Source organism: Salmo trutta, chromosome 23 (genome assembly GCF_901001165.1).
Source record: "Salmo trutta chromosome 23, fSalTru1.1, whole genome shotgun sequence".
Taxonomy (NCBI): Eukaryota; Metazoa; Chordata; class Actinopteri; order Salmoniformes; family Salmonidae; genus Salmo; species Salmo trutta.
This window is the reverse complement of record NC_042979.1, coordinates 45,254,568-45,277,824: the sequence shown is the minus strand read 5'-3', so window position 1 is coordinate 45,277,824 and position 23,257 is coordinate 45,254,568. Positions and strand designations below refer to the sequence as shown.

Below are 23,257 nucleotides of genomic sequence, written 5' to 3'. Positions count from 1 at the left end.
TGCAGGAAGGGGGGGGGATACGGGATGTTCCCCAATGCAGGAAGGGGGGGGGGGAAATCGGGATGTTCCCCAATGCAGGAAGGGAGGGGATACGGGATGTTCCCCAATGCAGGAAGGGGGGGGGATATGGGATGTTCCCAATGCAGGAAGGGGGGGGGGGGTACGGGATGTTCCCCAATGCAGGAAGGGGGGGGGGGGGATACGGGATGTTCCCCAATGCAGGAAGGGGGGGGGGGTACGGGATGTTCCCCAATGCAGGAAGGGGGGGGGGGGGGATACGGGATGTTCCCCAATGCAGGAAGGGGGGGGGAGATACGGGATGTTCCCCAATGCAGGAAGGGGGGGGAATACGGGATGTTCCCCAATGCAGGAAGGGGGGGGGGATACGGGATGTTCCCCAATGCAGGAAGGGGGGGGGATACGGGATGTTCCCCAATGCAGGAAGGGGGGGGATACGGGATGTTCCCCAATGCAGGAAGGGGGGGGGATACGGGATGTTCCCCAATGCAGGAAGGGGGGGGGTACGGGATGTTCCCCAATGCAGGAAGGGGGGGGGATACGGGATGTTCCCCAATGCAGGAAGGGGGGGGGGGCCCTGAGTGAAAAAGTTTGGGAGTTCCTGATGCAGGCTATATCCGCACTGTATCTGCAAGCTGTTAGCTAGACAGCACGTACCAAGACCAGAGTGGTCACATTCGCAATATAACGAAACATTTTTGTTGTTGTGAGAAAAGCATCAGTAGAGTTGAAAACCCATTTAACTTGTATATGTACTCGGTACATGGGAATTTACCCGCAGAAGATATTTTTATGTGCACTACGTCATTTTATCTGCAACAAGTCAATTTGATGGAAACATTTCTCGTGGGAAAATGCACATTTTTATTTAATGTATATTTTAGAATATTCACATGAAAATCTGTTGCCAATTGGATGGAAACCTAGCTACTGGCACACAAACCTCAACTGAAGAGACAAAGTTGTCCCCGAGTGACAAAAATCAATGGTGGTTTGGTGAGCAAAATAAAAGTACCTCAACCATTAGGACTCTCTTTACCCTCGCCCATACCGACAAAACCATGGACAAACTACTGTACAGTTCATGTTCACAGACAGGTCTGGATTCGAGACTCGTTTAGAAAAAGGTGTGCACGTTCCACCCCCGTTAATTTGCAGTGACAGGGTGCTTCGCTTCCGAGCTCCTCTGACACAGGTGTCATTTCGCAAATGTGCACTAGAAAACCAAACCTTATATGCCTCAGACATCCAGCAATATGTCCTGGGATCAACAAATATATGAATATACAGTCACATCCAGAATTATTGAATCCCTTGTTAAAAACAAGTATAAAATAAATAATACCAAATACTGAGCTACTGAATATTGTCTGCCAAATTTTTTGGGGGGGAAAATACATTTTATACTAATACAATTTCTCCTGTACAACATTCAAAAAAAATTGTCTCCAAGGCTCACCTTTATCCGGGTCGTTAAGGTGGAAGATGTTCGGTCTAGCCGGGTCGTCAGGCAGGACCACCATCCAGCCCGTTACACACACCTTCTTACAGGCTGAAGATTTGTACTGCAGGGAAGATGTGACCACACTGGATAAGATGAACGGCATCTGAAGTGTGTAATGAAAACAACGCAGCCTTCTGCCTCTAGAGGACGCCGTTTGTTTGGTTGTTGATCCAAATGTCTTTCTCCACTTTTACTCGCATTTATTTATTTGCTACTCATCAATTGTTTCCCTACATTTCTTTCTAGTAAACTGAACATTGTGACTATTAAGACCACTATTTAGTTTGCGTTGAGAGAAAAAACCTGCAGTAGACAGATTCTTCAGGAGTGTATTCATTAGTGCACACCCGTAGCAAAACATTTTGCAACCGAAAACGTTGGGCAACAAAAACTGAAGTTTCTTATTGGACAAGTTCAACTTAGTCCCTCCCTGTTCCGTCCTTTTGCTTCCAAGTGAATATACCAATGGTCTCACTCACATGCTTCCTCTCGGAGGCCCTCAAGGCTTTGGCCCCGTAGAACGTCAGCGTCGAACCAGAGAGTGTGATCCAAAAGCGTGTCCACGATGACAACTGGAGCGCGCACACACACACACACACACCACACACACACCACACACACACCACACACACACACACACACAAAACATGACAGTGTTGACTATAAGAATAACTTACAATGAACAACTTGTTCCTTGATCACTATAGTATCACATAACAGTAAGAAAATGTTCAATTACAGAGAAAAGGAGGAACGAGTGGGTAAGAAAACACTGGAGAAGCAACAACTTGGACTAGGAGTCAGACAGAAAACAAATCCCTCCTTACCTTGGACCAGGAGTCAGACAGAGGACACATCCCTCCTTACCTTGGACCAGGAGTCAGACAGAGGACACATCACTCCTTACCTTGGACCAGGAGTCAGACAGAGGACACATCACTCCTTACCTTGGACCAGGAGTCAGACAGAGGACACATCCCTCCTTACCTTGGACCAGGAGTCAGACAGAGGACACATCCCTCCTTACCTTGGACCAGGAGTCAGACAGAAAACAAATCCCTCCTTACCTTGGACCAGGAGTCAGACAGAGGACACATCCCTCCTTACCTTGGACCAGGAGACAGACAGAGGACACATCCCTCCTTACCTTGGACCAGGAGTCAGACAGAGGACACATCCCTCCTTACCTTGGACCAGGAGTCAGACAGAGGACACATCCCTCCTTACCTTGGACCAGGAGACAGACAGAGGACACATCCCTCCTTACCTTGGACCAGGAGTCAGACAGAAAACAAATCCCTCCTTACCTTGGACCAGGAGTCAGACAGAGGACACATCACTCCTTACCTTGGACCAGGAGTCAGACAGAGGACACATCACTCCTTACCTTGGACCAGGAGACAGACAGAGGACACATCCCTCCTTACCTTGGACCAGGAGTCAGACAGAGGACACATCCCTCCTTACCTTGGACCAGGAGTCAGACAGAGGACACATCACTCCTTACCTTGGACCAGGAGTCAGACAGAGGACACATCACTCCTTACCTTGGACCAGGAGTCAGACAGAGGACACATCCCTCCTTACCTTGGACCAGGAGTCAGACAGAGGACACATCCCTCCTTACCTTGGACCAGGAGACAGACAGAGGACACATCCCTCCTTACCTTGGACCAGGAGTCAGACAGAGGACACATCCCTCCTTACCTTGGACCAGGAGACAGACAGAGGACACATCCCTCCTTACCTTGGACCAGGAGTCAGACAGAGGACACATCACTCCTTACCTTGGACCAGGAGTCAGACAGAGGACACATCCCTCCTTACCTTGGGTTTTCGGCCCTCTTTCAGCAGGGTCTTCCTCCGAAGGGGCCCCTCGATAGTAACACTGCCCACCTCGCTGCACCCGTGGCACGGGTTGGCACCTGAGGGGCTGGGGGAGGGATGAGGATGGGGGAAGGGTCAAAACCAAAGTTGTATGAACAGCAGTAGAAGAGACTGTGGCTTCTCTAGTACCCTTTTCACACTACTGAACCAAGCCGGCCCCGGTTTTGCATCCATCATAGTCGCTGGAACTGTACTGGAAGGAACCATATAACCAGAACACGATAGTGTGAAAAGGGTATAGGTCTCTGACACACCTTGTCTCTTTGGCAGAGCTCCTCAAAATGATCAGATGTGGTGTTGTGTGATAACGGGATGTGACAGATGTGAATTGGGGCTTGCATGCTTTTTACTAAGTTCCACGACCAAAGGAAGGGCTATTTGAAACCCTCAGTCTCAATAAACCAGTTCAGGAGAGGAGAGAACAGTAGGTACCCAGCGGGCAAAATTAGACCGGGAACGTCATAATTACGTCATTGTTATGTTGTAAAAACTGGTTTTCTGGTTGTAGAGTGGTCAGGGAACCAGATTAAGACAAGAAAAGGTGTCTTCATTACATTATCAAGACATCAGGGAAAACCTTTGATATTTTAGATATCTGGTCAGATAACAACCGAATAACGAGTTTAAGACGTGTTGTTATACAAGTTCCAAAATGAGACCTTCCTTATATAATCAGTATACAACAGGAATGATGTAATTCCAACCAATTTTGCCCACTGTTCATTGGCGATTTAGCTATTCAGACTTTCTAGGGAGCTGGAAGTGGGTGAAGCATGGGATCGCCATGCCAACCAAAAGGGGACAAGCTGATGACGATAAACGTTAGCCTGATCTTGACCACGTTCAGATCACATTCTGATCCCTCTGTAGCAGAGAGTTGACATTGGAACAGTGGGACAAAAGCGAACTTGAGATAATATGCGCATACCTTCAAGGTTTTGTGTAAACCGTGTGCATCGATATCAGTGGAAGAGTCGTACATATGCACATGTGTTAAAAAGTTAGGATTTGGCCCAGTCTCCGTCAATGAGTGCCTTGGTATAAAGTATAAATTACAGTAGAACATTTCCATGAGAACCCTGAAGAAGCATCCTGTACACTCCTCTCGTCACAATGGTTCTCCTTTAAATTCTCAGTGAAACACCCTCCCAAATGACAAACAGACAGCTTAGGGTCAACGGGCCCCAAAGTAAAGGAAATCAAAAACACCATCCCAAAATACAAAGTCAAGGAACTATGTAGCATTTGTCCAAGTCCTTTGTCCCTTACCCCTGGAGTGTGGAGACGAGGGACTCAAAAGGCTGTGACCGTGATATACAGAGAAGGAAGGATGCTCCGGGTAGAAGTTTCCCCTACTCCAAGCTCACTACATCTTTCCCAAACCACAACCTTAAAGGGGAAGTTCAGTATTTTACAATATAACGCTGAGATAGTTCTTCACCCTAAAATGTGTCTATGCGCAAAGAGAAAATGTAATCCGTAGTTTGTTTTTATTTAAACAGCCACTACAAACTTCAGCCTGCGCCATCTTAAAACCATGTGGAGTATGTAAAAAAAGGAAGGCAAACTAATTTCTTAATATGCTCCACATGGCCCTGTCACACCCATACATTTTTAAGCTAGCAGTGGCCAAAGTTGGTTGTGCTGTTTAAAGTTAAACCGGACCATGGATTCCAGTTTCTCCTGGCCCATAAACTACTAGCAGGGTGAGGAAACCATCTAACATCAAATTGTAAAATACTGAACTTCCCCTTTAACCATTAAACCCACCAAAACTGTGAAGAAACTGCCCGTAGACCAGGGGTTAGGGGCAACTTCCACCAACAGTGTGAAGAGACTGAGTGAGACGGACGCTGCATGCAGTGACAAGAGGTGACAGCGTGACCCCCACCCTTCTTTTCCCAGAGATGAATGACCTATGACCCTAGAACATGTGACATAACCCACCACCACCACCACCACCACTGTACCTGTAAACATAGCTGCGGCTCCGGGGTGAATTACGTAGAGGGACCTTCCAGTTGGGGCCCAGTGTGGCATACATGCGTCCCCTGTGTTTGCACATTGTCAACAGTCAGTCTGAGTTGCCAGGAAGGTCACTGCTATTTGGTTTACAATACCCCCCCCCCCTTTTTCACAAGTGTACCTAATAGTTCTGATGTTTAAACCAGACCTAGGACAAATATATACGTAAAATACTTGAGGAGCACTTGATTTCCTTTTTTCACGGCGCAATGAACCCAATTAAATAGTCCCCAAAGCACAAACTTCAAGCTAAATGAAGTACAGTGTATTTAACCCAGGTCAGATTCATTCAGTGATTGGAATTTAAAGAGGAGAAATCGGTTGAGAATAATTGCACTTCTTGTCGGACATAGAAACCGAGATAACATGAGAACGATGGTCGACACTCAACGCTGGGACCCTTTAGAGCAATGATATTGTTCTTTGGTGTGTTTTATGCAGTGAGGTCGATTTTGACACGCTTAGACACTCATTTGCAACAATTTCAAAACAGGGTAAAATGTTAGTATGAGGCTTGTAATCCCTTTGAGATGATAAACATGAGCAACTACGTAAACACTATTAGTAAATCATTCAAGGAGGTACAGTTCAACTCGTAAAGTATTACGCAAAACAGCCCATCAATACATTGTAAGTATGTCTGCTTATCTATGACTAGTGTCATTCACTAATAGTGTGCAAATAGAGACCCATTTCAAAGTGATAAAACAAAAAAACGGGTAAGGTTAAGCGCTGGGTTGGGTTGCCATGTTAAAAAACGTCAGATGGTACCAACCTTTCCATCCCTGGCGAGAGTTCCTCGCCGAATGAGCTTTCACTGCTGCCTACAGAGGAGACAGGGAAATACTGCTGTCATGGACAGACACTACTAACTGGCAGCCTCAGACTACCCAATACTCGAATTCTGAGCATTACACAGCTTAAAGTGAAAGTTCACTCCAAAATCAATGTTTTGTCAGACATTTTCAGATGAGTCCACACAGCCGTAAACTACGCATTCGCTGCCGTGAACTACGCATTCGCTGCCGTGAACTACGCACGGTTGATGACGAACCCGAGCGACCAGTAAAAATTGGGGAGCGTCTGAAGCAGGTGCAAGAGGAAGCCTGTATGGTGAGAGAGCAGTAGGGACGACATGGCCGGCACCGACATGGCCGGCACCGCGGTAGGGTCGACATGGCCGGCACCGCGGGACGGTCGACATGAACAGCACCGGGTACGCGTGAGCTTTGCTAACACGGAGGTGTGTGGATGTCTACAAATCTGGCTACATCTTCAAAGGACATTTTAGTATATGGACCACATTATTGTTCATAAAATTAACTTTATGTAACCTTTATTTAACTAGGCAAGTCAGTGAAGAACAAATTCTTATTTACAATGACGGCCTACACCGGCCAAACCCGGAGGACGCTGGGTCAATTGTGCGCCGCCCTATGGGACTCCCAATCACGGCCGGATGCGATGCAGCCTGGATTCGAACCAGGGACTGCAGTGACGGCTCTTGCGCTGAGATGCAGTGGCTTAGACCGCTGCGCCACTCAGGATCCCCATGATGATACTAGTACTCATTCTTTCACATGTGACTCTGCTGTAGTGTTTGATCTTGTGCGTTATAAACACACATATTTCTATAAACCAGACGTAGGTCTATTGTTTTCACTGGTTTTGGTCTTGTTTAGACCCATTAGAGTTCTGGAAATGTCGGACAAACTTCGACTTTGGAGTGAACCACCATCACATTAAACTAAGTGTTTGCATCAATACAAAGTTTGCATCAGAGGGGAAATTTAAGAGGGAAATTTAATCCAAAAGATAGGCCTAGAAGAGAAAGCTGAAGTAAGGACAAAAACATGAAATACAATTTAATGTGGAAATATACATTTAACTCGGTGACTGCATACCCTACTATGGAGGCATAGACTATAAAATAAATGTTGCAGACAAGACTTCAAGAAAAACGCAATTAAAAAGTGAGGCTTTGTGAACATCTTTCAACATGTGGTATTGAGGTTGTATGAGGGGGGGGGGGGTACCTAAAGACATGCCGTTAGATACGGCCATGCTGTGTGGGTCATTTCGAGCTGGGCTCTGGGACTCCAGGAAGCTGTCATCCAGCAGGTGGCGTGGCTTCTCAATGGGGAATGTGGCGCTCTTACTCTCCACCATGCCGTACGCCATCATACTAGGGGGAGATGGAGAGAGTCAGGGGGAGACAGGGAGAGAGAGGGAGAGTAACAGAGAGAGAGGGAGAGTAACAGAGAGAGAGGGAGAGAGAGAGAGAGAGAGAGAGAGAGAGAGAGAGAGAGAGAGAGAGAGAGAGAGAGGGAGAGAGGGAGAGAAGGAGAGTAACAGAGGGAGAGAGAGGGAGAGAGAGAGTAGTAACAGAGAGGGGAGGAGAGAGAGTAACAGAGGAGGCGCGAGAGAGCGTAACAGAGGGATGAGAGGAGAGAGAGAGGAGGAGAGGAGAGAGAAGAGGAGAAGAGGGGAGAGACGAGCGTAACAGAGTGAGAGCTAACCGGAGAGGGAGAGACGAGAGCGTAACAGAGGGAAGAGAGAGAGGATGAGCAGAGAGGGAGAGGCGAGGAGAGGAGGAGAGTTGTGAGAAGGAGAGTAACAGAGGAGAGAGAGGATGAGAGAGAGAGAGTAACAGAGGAGGAGAGCGGAGTAAACAGAGGGAAGAGGGAGAGAGAGAGAGAGGTAACAGAGGGAGAGAGAGGGAGAGAGAGAGAGTAAGTAACAGAGGGAGAGGGAGAGAGAGAGAGAGTAACAGAGGGAGAGGGAGAGAGAGAGAGAGTAACAGAGGGAGAGGGAGAGAGAGAGAGAGTAACAGAGGGAGAGAGAGGGAGAGAGAGAGAGGGAGAGAGAGAGAGAGAGAGGGAGGGGTAAAGATGGTAGTGATGTGGCAAATCATTGCACTCTATTGGAGACGTACTGCGATATCTTATTATATTCAGTGAACTGAAACACAAGTACTGTACACAGACACCCACTTGTTGCCCAGGCTGTGGCTCTTCCTGTGGCGAGAGGGGGGAGGGGTGGGCATGTGCACCATCACCGAGGCGTCGGGACAGGTGGGTCGCCGGTAGTTGTACCTCACAGAGGCAGACACATCAGACGGACCTGAGAGGAGGAGCAGAATGACAAGTCAGAATTACAAGTCAGAATCCCTCAAGTCGCCACCATTGGTCATTAAGCACAACGCTTGGCCCCACTTTTGGCAAATCAGCTGTTATCCGCTAATACGCCCAGAGATAAAAACAAGGAATGGTTCTCGAGCTAACACTATCCATAACCCCCCCCCCCCACTGAACCTGAGACATGGGACAGAAACACCTCTATAAACAATGACATAACTGGATGTTGGTCACTCTGCTCTCAGTTCAAAGAACAGACAACAATCTCAGAAACCCTTGCCATTTGACCTTCTGACCCTGGAATCTAGTAAATGAATTCCATTTCTGAAATGATTGATGGCTGTATGTGGTAGAAGACTAAGGCCAGATCATCTGTGGGTGCACGCAAACCATTTTGAAGACTGTATCTTTAGATTGAACTACTGTAGTCCAGTGTGCTGAGCAGACCACTGACGTTATTCAGAGTCTGCCCACTAGGTGGGGTCAGTGGGTTGTAGTTTGAGCACATAGACATGTTTGCTGTTCTAATTAGCCTCTATCCACATGTGATGAGTGTAGTATCCTTCCATGTACTGCATGTATGATACAGCTGTATAAATGAGCCTATCCACGTTTTCACTCTCGCTAGACTTGTGGGCTTGGCGACGGCATATGGTGTTGCCATGTGCCTTCTCTGCCTGTGGAACCTATGACTCAAGTCTCGGTTCCCCCCCTTTGTGTGGTGCTTCGCACACTAAAAGCCCACTGGGGGCCATTCAATTAGTCATGAAATCACCAGATTAAACTCAGCACTGCAGTCGGAGAGAGACCTCCAAACACACTTGAGCCTGTTTTGCATTTACAAAACAAGGACGATAAAACGGCCAACAATATATGCTGTTGGAACTTAATATACGAGAACATGGTTCAAAGTCAATGAGTGAAGTGAAACCATCCTTAAAAGAACGGACTTCTTCCAATTCGTTGTGATTTTCAGTGACTAAGATTTTCATTGACCCCAAACTCTGGAGGGGTCAGTGTCGACTTCACGGCCCACTTTGGTCTTGATTCCAGGACCTAGACTTGGGGATAGGCCATGTCTCACGCAAAGACGAGAGAAAAACAAAATGACCAATCACAGAGCCATATATATATATGTCTCTGGCCAATCAGTCTGTCTGGAGGAGTAAAGAGGTCTAGACACAGGCTGTCATAGTGAAAGGTGAATGGCCCGTGTTCATGTAGAGAAGGGTTCTGGGTTTACCACCATGCAGAATACATTTTTACATTTTTACATTTTAGTCATTTAGCAGACGCTCTTATCCAGAGCGACTTACAGTAGTGAATGCATACTGTAATTTCCGGACTATAAGCACGCTACTTTTTTCCCATGCTTTGAACCTCGCGGCTTAAACAATGACACGGCTAATATATAGATTTTTCCCGCTTTCAATTTTTTTGTTACAGGCCGTGTTTCGCTAAAGCCTGTGTAAAGTTAATTTGTTTCAATGTACCGGTAGGCACCTGCGGCTTATTTATGTTCAAAATATATATATATTTTTTAATTCAGTGGGTGCGGCTTATATTCAGGTGCGCTCAATAGTCCAGAAATTACGGTACATTTCATACATTTTTTTCCCCGTACTGGTCCCCCGTGGGAATCGAACCCACAACCCTGGCGTTGCAAACACTATGCTCTACCAACTGAGCCACACGGGACAGTCGAGGGCGTCTCATCTCGCTACGTCTCTTACTGGTTCTACTGATGTTTCCATGGTAAATCTCATCTCGCTACGTCTCTTACTGGTTCTACTGATGTTTCCATGGTAAATCTCATCTCGCTACGTCTCTTACTGGTTCTACTGATGTTTCCATGGTAAATCTCATCTCGCTACGTCTCCTACTGATGTTTCCATGGTAAATCTCATCTCGCTACGTCTCTTACTGGTTCTACTGATGTTTCCATGGTAAATCTCATCTCGCTACGTCTCCTACTGATGTTTTCATGGTAAATCTCATCTTGCTACGTCTCCTACTGATGTTTCCATGGTAAATCTCATCTCGCTACGTCTCCTACTGATGTTTCCATGGTAAATCTCATCTCGCTACGTCTCCTACTGATGTTTCCATGGTAAATCTCATCTCGCTACGTCTCCTACTGATGTTTTCATGGTAAATCTCATCTCGCTACGTCTCCTACTGATGTTTTCATGGTAAATCTCATCTCGCTACGTCTCCTACTGATGTTTCCATGGTAAATCTCATCCCGCTACGTCTCCTACTGATGTTTCCATGGTAAATCTCATCTCGCTATGTCTCCTACTGATGTTTCCATGGTAAATCTCATCTCGCTACGTCTCCTACTGATGTTTTCATGGTAAACCTCATCTCGCTACGTCTCCTACTGATGTTTCCATGGTAAATCTCATCTCGCTACGTCTCCTACTGGTTCTGATGACATTCCATGGTAAACAAACTGCAGCAACAAATGAAAGCCTTCCTGCTATCCCACGCTCTGTTTGTCAATAAATACTTCCCGACCCACAGCTAAATGAGCTAAATGCTCCCCATGTGTGGCCCATTATATCTCCTTTTTAAAGACTAACTGGTCTTGACAAAGTACCTGCAGCTGAACTTGGTATTAGAGCCAAATGAATAAACCCCAGCACAGTGTGAACGGGAGTGCGAATCAGGTACTGGTCTGAACGGGAGTGCGAATCAGGTACTGGTCTGAACGGGAGTGCGAATCAGGTACTGGTCTGAACGGGAGAGCGAATCAGGTACTGGTCTGAACGGGAGTGCGAATCAGGTACTGGTCTGAACGGGAGTGCGAATCAGGTACTGGTCTGAACGGGAGTGCGAATGAGGTACTGGTCTAAGCAATTCTTCATGAAATACGTAATATGGCAGGAGTAATTTCATCATTAAGTAGAATACTGTATAAACTACTGAACACGTTACAGAACATGTGTATGAAATGGTAATCTCTGATGGCTGCTCGGTCATTGCTGCACAGTAAAAGATGAAAAGGGGGGGGGGGTGTAATTGCGCCCGTTTGGCGGTTCTATAACACATCCCATCAAGGCATGTTGGAACACTTGTTAACGTACCCCACTTAGCTAGTCTTTCATGTTGGAAGTATGTTCCTGCAAAATCGGTAGAATGTGTTCAAAATCAGTCACAACCACACTATTCTCCTGCTATAGACAATACCGTTCTCCTGCTGGTCATATGGCCAATGTAAGACTTCAAGTAAAGGGTGTTTGGCTACACAGAGATAACTGCCCCATAATGAAGTAAGGGTTAGCCTTATAGGAATACATGGAATAAACTACCCTTGTGGTTGTGGTACTGCTACGTCATCCCCTTGGGATACAGCCTATTCAGCTGCCACAATTAACTTTAACAAGTGCTCTAAGTTGAATAATTGAGTCTGGATGCTGGCTAATGTATAGTCAGACCCAGGTGGGTAACATGGAGCCAGAGCCATATATTTTGAGAGTTGGAACAACTTTTAGAATGTTGCGTTAGAGCATTCTATTGATCCATTCATGACGAGAATTTAGAATCTTGTACATAGAATTGTTTAAAATTCTGAAATGGGTTAGGGATTTAGGGATTTTTAACTTATATTTGTCAACATTGCCCATGGGGCGCACTAACATGGCTGCCATAGAATTAATGTTGTAGTGTCATGTACAGCGCCTTCGGTAGGTATTCAGACCCCTCGACTTTTTCCACATTTTGTTATGTTACAGCCTTATTCTAATCTTGATTAAATAGTTTTTTCCCCCCTCATCAATCTACACACAATACCCCATTATGACAAAGCAAAAACAGTTTGACATTTTTGCTAATTTATTAAAAATAAAAAACTGAAATATCACATTTACATTCAGACCCTTTACTCAGTACTTTGTTGAAGCACCTTTGGCAGCGATTACAGCATTGAGTCTTCTTGGGTATGACACTACAAGCTTGGCACACCTGTATTTGGTGTCTCCCATTCTTCTCTGCAGATCCGCTCAAGCTCTGTCAGGTTAGATGGGGAGCGTTGCTGCACAGCTATTTTCAGGTCTCTCCAGAGATGTTCGATCGGGTTCAAGTCTGGGCTCTGGCTGGGCCACTCAAGGACATTCAGAGACTTGTCCCAAAGCCACTCCTGCGTTGTCTTGGCTGTGTGCTTAGGGTCGTTGTCCTGTTTGAAGGTGAACCTTCACCCCATTCTGAGGTCCTGAGAGCTCTGGAGCCGGTTTTCATCAAGGATCTATCTGTACTTTGCTCTGTTCATCTTTGCTTCAATCCTGACTAGTCTCCCTGCCTCTGAAAAACATCCCCACAGCATGATGCTGCCACCACCATGCTGCACCATAGGGATGGTGCCAGGTTTCCTCCAGACATGACGCTTGACATTCAGGCCAAAGAGTTCAATCTTGGTTTCATCAGACCAGAGAATCTTGTTCCTCATAGTCAGAGTCCTTTACGTGCTTTTTGGCAACTCCAAGCGGGCTGTCATGTGCCTTTTACTGAGGAGTGGCTTCCGTCTGGCAACTCCACCAATCAGGCCTTTATGGTAGAGTGCTGCAGAGATGGTTGTCCTTCTGGAAGGTTCTCCCATCTCCACACAGGAACTCTGGAGCTCTGTCAGAGTGACCATCAGGTTCTTGGTCACCTCCCTGACCAAGGCACTTCTCCCCCGATTGCTCAGTTTGGTCGGGTCTAGGAAGAGTCTTTGTGGTTCCAAACATCTTCCATTTTAGAATGATGGAGGCCACTGTGTTGGGGATTTTAAATACTGCAGACATGTTTTGGTACCCTGCCCTAGATCTGTGCCTCGAACAAACCTGTCTCGGATCTCTACGGACAATTCCTTCGACCTCATGGCTTGGTTTTGCTCTGACATGCACTGTCAACTGTGGGACCTTATATAGACAGGTGTGTGCCTTTCCAAATCATGTCCAATCAATTGAATTTACCACAGGTGGACTCCAATCAAGTTGTAGAAACATCAAGGAAGATCAATGGAAACAGGATACACCTGAGCTCAATTTTGAGTCTCATAGCAAAGGGTCTGAATACTTATGTAAATAAGGCATCTGTTTTTTTATTTTTAATACATTTGCAAAAATCTCTAAAAACCAGTTTTCACTGTCATTATGGGGTATTGTGTGAATATATATTTTAAATGAATCCATTTTAGAATAAGGCTGAAATGTAACAAACTGTGGAAAAAAGTCAAGGCAACCTTTGTGAAATTATATGAAATCAGGGACACCAGGTCGAAGTAAAGATTCACTTATAGAAGTAGCAGCCTACGGTACATAAAGTAAGGATCCGACAATAAATACAGATTCCACATAATGGAGCAATCTACTTCCTACAACTGCCCAAATTAAGACTTGAAGAGCTGCTTCTGTGTGGGCAGCGCTCAGTCTAACAAGTTATCCTGAAGGCATGCCTTGCCACGTGTACCCGGCTCAGTCTTCAACTCGTAAACTCTACTGTGGCCGCATGGGGACCGTAGTCGGTCTGGACGGTCAGCTGGTTATAGGCAGACCCAAGGGGACTATGTGGACTTCACGTGTGTCCCTCAAATGTTTTCCCCTTGTGGTGGAGGCTAACTGGCTGCAGCATCGTGTTAATGAGAGGCATGTGCTTAGGCCTTGGCTGAGACTCTCGTCTCCAAATACGTCCGATGTCTGTTTCTTATTAGAGGACGTTCACTGGAAACACAGCTTCAGTAGAAGACACAATGAGGGCCAGTTAGTGGAGTGTTCAACATAATACACTGTGTGAGGGCCAGTTAGTGGAGTGTTCAACATAATACACTGTGTGAGGGCCAGTGAGCGGAGTGTTCAATATAATACCCTCTGTGTGAGGGCCAGTTAGTGGAGTGTTCAATATATTACACTGTACGATGGTCAGTTAGTGGAGTGTTCAATATATCACACTGTGTGAGGGCCAGTTAGTGGAGTGTTCAATATATTACACTCTGTGTGAGGGCCAGTGAGCGGAGTGTTCAACATAATACCCTCTGTGTGAGGGCCAGTGAGCGGAGTGTTCAATATAACACACTGTGTGAGGGCAAGTTAGTGGAGTGTTCAATATAACACACTGTGTGAGGGACTATTAGTGGAGTGTTCAATATAATACCCTCTGTGTGAGGGCCAGTTAGTGGAGTGTTCAACATAATACACTGTGTGAGGGACTATTAGTGGAGTGTTCAATATAATACCCTCTGTGTGAGGGCCAGTTAGTGGAGTGTTCAATATATCACACTGTACGATGGTCAGTTAGTGGAATGTTCAATATATCACACTGTGTGAGGGCCAGTTAGTGGAGTGTTCAATATATTACACTCTGTGAGTGTGGGCCAGTTACTAGAATGTTCAATATATTACACTCTGAGTGTGGGCCAGTTACTAGAATGTTCAATATATTACACTCTGTGAGAGTGGGCCAGTTACTAGAATGTTCAATATATTACACTCTGTGAGAGTGGGCCAGTTACTAGAATGTTCAATATATTACACTCTGTGAGAGTGGGCCAGTTACTAGAATATTCAATATATTACACTCTGTGAGTGTGGGCCAGTTACTAGAATGTTCAATATATTACACTCTGTGAGTGTGGGCCAGTTACTAGAATGTTCAATATATTACACTCTGTGAGTGTGGGCCAGTTACTAGAATGTTCAATATAATACATTCTGTGTGAGTGTCTGTTTGGTATATTCAAAGCATGTGTGTTTGCTCATGTTTTAGGGGTATTTGTACGAGTCTCTATGTGTGTGTGTGTGTGTGTGTGTGTGTGTGTTTGTGTGTACAGTTGTTGCTGTCTCTCTGTGTGTTTGTGTGTGTACAGTTGTTGCTGATAGGAAGATGTGATGTTCTGTGGGTTTCATGCCATGTAACAGCTGGCATGCGTTATATAAACTAAGCTAGTTTTAAATGATTTCAACAATGTGCGCTGTATGTTATTTTGGATAATCACGAGATACTTTGTCCAATGTGAGTATATGTTTTTGAGCCTGTGAGTGTGTGTGTGTGTGTGTCCGTGCAGCGGTGTCTTCTGGATTCTGTCATGTTGTTTTGCCCTTGTTGTGTACGGAGCGATTGAGTAACGCTATACCTCATCCCATTGGCTCTGGGCGTGCAGGGCTTGTATATGCTGTTGGTGTAATGGGCGTGCTGACAAAATGGAGACCTGGCCCAAGAACCAGACACTTTCTCTAACATGTTATGTAATCCCAAACTAAAATCAGGGGACAGTAGAGCATATATCCCTAGTCCATGTGATGGCTAGTATTACCACCATCATGAAATGATCATATGGCTCCTTCTGATGTCACCTAGTGGCTTCCTCCGTAACCCTTCCTCGATGGGGAAACCCCCCCCCCCCAACCCTTGCTCGATGGGCAAACCCTTGCTCGATGGGCAAACCCTTGCTCGATGGGGAAACCCCCCCCCCCCCAACCCTTGCTCGATGGGCAAACCCTTGCTCGATGGGCAAACCCTTGCTCGGTGGGCAAACCCTTGCTCGGTGGGCAAACCCTTGCTCGGTGGGGAAACCCCCCCCCCAACCCTTGCTCGATGGGCAAACCCTTGCTCGATTGGGAAACCCCCCCCCAGCCCTTGCTCGATGGGGAAACGCTTGCTCGATGGGGAAACCCTTGCTCGATGGGGGAACCCCCCCAACCCTTGCTCGATGGGGGAACCCCCCCAACCCTTGCTCGATGGGGAAACCCTTGCTCGATGGGGGAACCCCCCCAACCCTTCCTCGATGGGAAACCCTAATTCTTCCTCAATGGGAAACCCTAATTCTTCCTCGATGGGAAACCCTAATTCTTCCTTGATGGGGCACGGCCACTTGATCCGTGATTATATATTTTCACGTTGTCTGTCAGGTATGTTTCCAGTCCCTTTGGCAATTCATTAATTTCCCCTTTTTGAATATCAATATCACAAAACAATTCCAGTAATCTATAAAAGGTGTCAACAATACGGGAAGGGCTTAGGTAACAAACACTCTCCAAGTCCTCCTGCGTTTTGCTTGCTTAACATACTATACATAATGTCCAGCTTTTTTGCAATGGCAAGATTGTAACATTACTATTTGTTTTTGTGGCAGTGTTTCTTTTCACTCATGTTAGAGTCTGTTCAGTGAACCATACTTATGTGATAATGACTAACCTTGCCTGAAATCTGAAGGCTTGCATTAGCTTCCTAAGCTAAAATTAATAGGCTTGAGTTCAGTGTGCTATCACAGTCTTACAGTCCTGTTCAGAAACAACAGCATTGGTTGCTCCTACTTGTCTGTTTCGATGTGGTAATCAAGCTATAAATCTGAATATCCTTCACATTTCGTTCTGGTCTTCTAATGAAAATAAAACGTGTTAGAAAAAAAAAAAAAAAAACGAGGGGGAGAAAACAGAAGTTGCAGGTTACCGTGGCAACCCGGATAAATACATCCCCATAAACTAGGTCCCTGGCCGCTGAGATTAGACCACTGGGATATGGAAAAAAAGATAGTCTTTTGTTACATTCCTGGGGTCTGGTCGCTGAATGATGGCAACACTGCTATTAGACTACTTTTAGCTGCTTCCTTAATGAGCGCAGAAGGAAGTGTCTTCACCATTGGCTGTCCCCCGTCCGGGTTCATTGTGTGACAGTGAACTCAAATAAAACGCAATACTAAAACGGGAATTCTCTGGAATTAACCGACTGTGGATTACACACGGCTATTTCTATAGCACGTGTACAGCCTCAGTATGCTTCCATACCAAATGTTCTCTGAATCCTCTCAAACTTCTCCATCAGTTGATATAAATAGAATAAAACATAGTAAAAGTTCCCACATAAAACACTTTAGACATTGACTTAAACATTCCCTTTTACCTTTGTTTGTATTAAATACATGCTGTACCATACTTATCCCTACCCATAATGCATTGTTCCCATTCCTTTAGCGCTCTTTTTTTCTCTTTGGGAAGAATGGCAGGCTGGTAAGGGCCCATTATCCCAGGACAGAATGTAGTTTGTCCTGGGATAACTGCTTCCTGCAGTTGTTGATCCGTCTCTCACAATAATGAATTCTGCTCAGAATCAGAGAATTCTAAAGGAGAATGTCTGGCTATCCATCCGTGAGCTGAAGAGCAGCTGGGTCATGTAGCAAGACAATGATCCAGAACACACTAATCACATCAAGCTTTATTTATATAGCACATTTCAAAAGACAGACAACACAATGTGCTTCACAGGAAGAAAAAAAAAGATGAAAAACAATGAAAATAAAAATGGAAATATTTAATACACAAACATAAAATATCTCTTAAAAATGTCCACAGTTTGGTCCCCCTGAGGTTCTCTGGCAGGCTGGGGTCATAGTAACTAAAGGCTGCTTCTCCATGCCTCTTGGTCCTCCTCAGGTTCTCTGGCAGGCTGTTCCAGAGGCTGGAGGCATAGTAACTAAAGGTTGCTTCTCCATGCCTCTTGGTCCCCCTCAGGTTCTCTGGCAGGCTGTTCCAGAGGCTGGAGGCATAGTAACTAAAGGCTGCTTCTCCATGCCTCTTGGTCCCCCTCAGGTTCTCTGGCAGGCTGTTCCAGAGGCTGGAGGCATAGTAACTAAAGGCTGCTTCTCCATGCCTCTTGGTCCCCCTCAGGTTCTCTGGCAGGCTGGGGTCAGAGTAACTAAAGGCTGCTTCTCCATGCCTCTTGGTCCCCCTCAGGTTCTCTGGTAGGCTGGGGTCATAGTAACTAAAGGCTGCTTCTCCATGCCTCTTGGTCCCCCTCAGGTTCTCTGGTAGGCTGTTCCAGAGGCTGGAGGCATAGTAACTAAAGGCTGCTTTAGTTACCATGCCTCTTGGTCCTAGGCTTTGGGATAGTTAAAAGACCTGTGCCAGAGGAATCTACTGGGTACATAACTTAAAAGCATGTCTGACATGTATTGGGGTGCACAATCATGGGTTGATTTAAAAACCAATAGAAGAATCTTAAAATTAATTATATCAGCCTGACAGAGAAACATCTGCACCTTGGCAATGTTCCTCAGGTGGTAAAAACCTATTTTGTTCACATTCCTAATGTGTGATTCGAAATTGAGTTAAGAATCTAAAATAACAGCTAGGTTTTTTTTTTACCTGCCGTTTTATCTTTATTGCCCGTGAATTAAAATGTGAGACCTAATTCTCTCTTAGTGCTTTGGCTCCAACAATAAGTATCTGGGTCTTGTCTTGATTTAACTGGAGGAAGTTGTGATCAATCCATGTATTTAAATCACTAATACAGTGAAATAATTTATCCGTGGAGCTAAAATCCTCTGGTGATACAGAAATGTAAAGTTGTGTATCGTCTGTGTAGCAGTGAAAATCAAAGCTGTGCTTTCTGATAATGCTGCCAAGGGGTAACATATATAAACACTGAACAGTACTGGACCAAAAATGGAACCTTGTGGAATGCCACATGTGATATGTATTTTCTCTGAGTTATGTTCACCAAGGGTGACAAAAAAAACTCACGACCGGTTAAATAGATCCTAGTCTACATCAGAATGGCTGAAAATAAAGTTCTGGAATGGCCTAGTCAAAGTCCAGACCTAAACTCGATTGAGATGTTGTGGCAGGACTTGAAATTAGCAGTTCATGGTCAAAAACACACAAATGTTTCTGAGTTAAAGCAGTTCTGCATGGAAGAGTGGGCCAAAATTCCTCCACAGCGACGTGAGCGACTGATCAACAACTACAGGAAGCTTTGGAGTTATTGCAGCTAAAAGTAGAATACCCAGTTATTGAGTGAAAGGGGACATTTGGTATTGCATAAATTTGCTTATTAAATAAATGAAAAAAGTATGAAAATGTTGTGTTATTTGTCTACTAAGGTTCCATGTATATAATATTCGGTTTTGGTTGAACATCTGAAAGGGAGCAAATACTTTTTCATGACACTGTACACACACACACACTTCATAACGGAAGGTATCCGTCAATTGATTTAATGTTGCCATTGTTTAGCCTACACGCAATCACTGTCTACTCCCTGTGAATGAAGAGTCGTCTCACACACACACACTCCCCCCTCCAACCTTTTTTTTTTCACCATTCTGTGCTCTCTCTACTCCCCCAACCCACATCCCTCTGGAGCAATTCCAACCCCATTACATCACCCTTAACACTGTCCTGGTCAATAGACAGAGGAAAGTAAAGGAAGGTCAAGAAATCAAGGAAAGGAACCATTCCCTGTAACATCTGTCCACATGGAGCATTTCAAAATCACTGCTTATTTTGTCTGCTGCCCTTGACGTGGATTAAACTCAGATAACATGTTGGCTAATTATTGTAACATCCTGACTCTATAGATGACCTCAGAGTACAGTGGGAAAGACAAGAGAGGGGCGGAGATAGAAGCCAAGTGAAAGAGAGACAGAGGTTCTACAAGAAAGAGTGAAAAGAGAAAGACTGACGTCTTCGCTCTGAACGGGTCGGCGTGGAGGTGGGGGGGGGGGGGGGGGGGGGGGGAATGGCCTGCTTGTGTTGTTTCAACCCACTCTGGAGCAGCCAGGCCAGTGCTGTGCTTGTTTCCCCCTCTCCCTCCAATCCAAATGGAATGACTCAACCAGGGCTGGCCCTCGCCGGCCCTCCAGGGCCCCACAATAACTCAACCCTGAGAGGTTTGCGGGGATTGGTAGCCAGTGATCTCATTCTGCCACGGCGTAAACACTCAGGTGGGGCCAAGCTGAAAGCCTCGTTGCATGCTGGGACAGGTTATCACCCCCCCGCCCGCTCCCAACTCAGAGTTTGAGGGTCATCTGCAGGGCACAGCCAACCCCAAATGTATTGGGATGGGGAAAGTTAATGAAACTTTATTCTTTTGAGTTTGCTCAGTGCTTAACCTTGCATTTTTTTTTTCATGTCTTTTTCAAGGCATTCTTCCCGAAAGGTTGGCCAGAAGGAAAGGGGACGTGAAAGGTTGGCCAGAAGGAAAGGGGACGTGAAAGGTTGGCCAGAAGGAAAGGGGACGTGAAAGGTTGGCCAGAAGGAAAGGGGACGTGAAAGGTTGGCCAGAAGGAAAGGGATGTGCGTACAAGGCTCTAAAACCCAATAGTATTTAAACAGAGGACACACAAACACAGATACACACACGGGTCTTACCTGCTAGGTCTTCCTTGGATGAGGCCATGCGCGGGGAGCCATGCATAGGTTCAATCTTCAGAGAGAGCCTGCAACAACACAACCATGTGGTCAGCAACCGGAGGACACTCACTATTCATATACCTCAAATCCACTGCTTGAGTCACTCACCATAGCTTGTGATATCATACCTTGTGATATCATAGCTTTTGAATGAGCCCTATTTATAAGCCCATAGCAATGGATAACAATGTCTCCCCTTTCAGTAGGAGTATTATATTAATATGCGTGACAGAAATCCTTGCCAGGGGGAAATGGATGATAAAAGTCAAAGCAAAGCTTGTGTTTTATTCTATTATACAAATCTGAAAACAAATGAAATGTTTGGAGTTTGCTAAAAAAAAAAAACAAGTGGGGTCTCTGTCAGAAGAAGAAGAAACCCCTCTTTGCCACATGTGAAGGCTATAACTGGAACGGGACGCTTCAATTACATTTTTGATCAAGTGACCTCAACAAAAAAAGTAGATCCTATCACTTCTGGATTTGATATACTTAATCTTCATACTACCAACATATTTTACATACATGAAATACTAAAACAAGAAACTATTGGAAAAAGCAGCAATCATATAAGAATATAAACTTGATTCTTATCAAAACATCATGAGATATATTTATTTTTTTAGCAAAAATATTGTTAATTAGCATATTCTGTAAAACAAACAAATGTTTACTTTGATGTGCAGAAAGTACAATCCCCATTTACCATCATTTGAATGTAGTATCATTTAGTTTTTAGAATTTTGAAGTAAATACTAATTTGGTCATATTTCCAGCAACATTTGAAATACACAAAAAGTGATTCAATGCATTGATCCTGGGAGACAATGACCAAAAATATGGCTTAGTTTTCTTTATTTACTTAACCCACTAGTGAAACAATGGGATTGTTAGGTTAGATTACTTGTTAGATATTACTGCATGGTCCGAACTAGAAGCACAAGCATTTCGCTACACTCACATTAACATCTGCTAACCATGTGTATGTTACAAATAAAATTTGATTTGATTGGCAGGGTCTAGGGCAGGATGGCTCAAAAATCATGCCCAAATAATCCTCAGTCACTTTAAACCAAATGTTATAGCAACACAAATACCATAAGTTGCACATATAGATTATTGGAGGACATTATAGGAAATCTGGTATTTATATAATATTTCCTGTAGAATAACACATTTTTTCTGAGAATACCCACCAATACAGCACAATGTATACATTGAGGGTAGCTGGTTTCTGGATTATAAGTCTACCAAGTATTCATACCACTGACTGATTTATGAGCGGTTTTGACTGCAACTAAGCATATCTGTAAGGTCATCTTTTATTTTGTACAAAGCGATAACCAGTTATAACCAGTTTTAACCATAGACGAGTAGATATGATACTCCATCTCTTCAGGTGATCTGTCTAACTGGTAAAAATCACTGATACAGGTTCCCCTCCACCCTATGGTGGTATGGATAACTTATCATGTCTCCAGAGAAACCTGGATTCAAATAAAGGTCCTATTTATCCAATTACTATAGGCGGAATTAGGTGTTTTTGTCCGCTATTAAAATGGCCCCAAAGGACTTGCATTTTTAAAAAGTCCATATTGATACAGAGACACATCCATTATTTAGATTTGCGAAGAAGTTGATTGACAAAGTAATGAACAATTTGAATAAACCACCTTTGGGCTATGGTAAAAAAAAAAATATGACTCTGGGGTCAAAATGACCCAAGTCGGTAGTATGAGGGTTAACATGTTCACTCGGTGGGTATACAGAAGATAATTTGCTACCAATCCTATACATCCACTTGGGAGGTATTTAAAGGGAGGTATTTAAAGAACTTACTGAGCCATTAGACCATGTTAGGGTTCTATGACAGGTAACATCAGCATAACAAAGCTAGAGGGGAAATGGCATAAACAATGGTAGCACTAAAACGCTCCCTCACAGGGGTAAATGGTAGCACTAAATGCTCCCTCACAGGGGTAAATGGTAGATCTAAACGCTCCCTCACAGGGTCCCGTGTGGCTCAGTTGGTAGAGCATGGTGTTTGCAACGCCAGGGTTGTAGGTTCGATTCCCACGGGGGACCAGTACGGGGAAAAACATTTTTTTAATGAAATGTATGCATTCACTACTGTAAATCGCTCTGGATAAGAGCGTCTGCTAAATGACTAAAATGTAAATGTAATGTAAATGGAGGCACTAAACGCTCCCTCACAGGGGTAAATGGTGGAGCTAAACGCTCCCTCACAGGGGTAAATGGTGGAGCTAAACGCTCCCTCACTGGGGTAAATGGTGGAGCTAAACGCTCCCTCACAGGGGTAAATGGTGGAGCTAAACGCTCCCTCACAGAGGTAAATGGTGGGGTTAAACACTCCCTCACAGGGGTAAATGGTGGAGCTAAACGCTCCCTCACAGTGGTTAATGGTCAAACTAAATGCTCCCTCACAGGGGTAAATGGTAGAGCTAAACGCTCCCTCACAGGGGTAAATGGTGGAGCTAAACGCTCCCTCACAGGGGTAAATG

The 23,257-nt window shown here is 44.9% G+C and overlaps 1 protein-coding gene across 4 annotated transcripts in view; it reads right to left on the bottom strand.

The window, feature by feature from the left end:
* LOC115160139 (ras-specific guanine nucleotide-releasing factor RalGPS1) overlaps window positions 1–23,257 on the bottom strand; it is a 254,873-nt gene that overhangs the window by 4,668 nt on the left and 226,948 nt on the right. Inside the window, exons 11-18 of one of the 4 annotated variants that reach the window (XM_029710493.1) lie at window positions 20,697–20,764; window positions 8,428–8,557; window positions 7,471–7,619; window positions 6,210–6,258; window positions 5,380–5,460; window positions 3,350–3,455; window positions 2,002–2,094; window positions 1,478–1,583 (exon numbers count right to left, since the gene is read on the bottom strand). In XM_029710493.1, the coding sequence (XP_029566353.1) occupies window positions 1,478–1,583; window positions 2,002–2,094; window positions 3,350–3,455; window positions 5,380–5,460; window positions 6,210–6,258; window positions 7,471–7,619; window positions 8,428–8,557; window positions 20,697–20,764 (782 nt within the window). Of the gene's footprint in view, window positions 1–1,477; window positions 1,584–2,001; window positions 2,790–3,109; window positions 3,456–5,379; window positions 5,461–6,209; window positions 6,259–7,470; window positions 7,620–8,427; window positions 8,558–20,696; window positions 20,765–23,257 lie in introns of those variants that run through there. The other 3 variants (XR_003869013.1, XM_029710494.1, XR_003869012.1) reach the window with 3 other exon arrangements.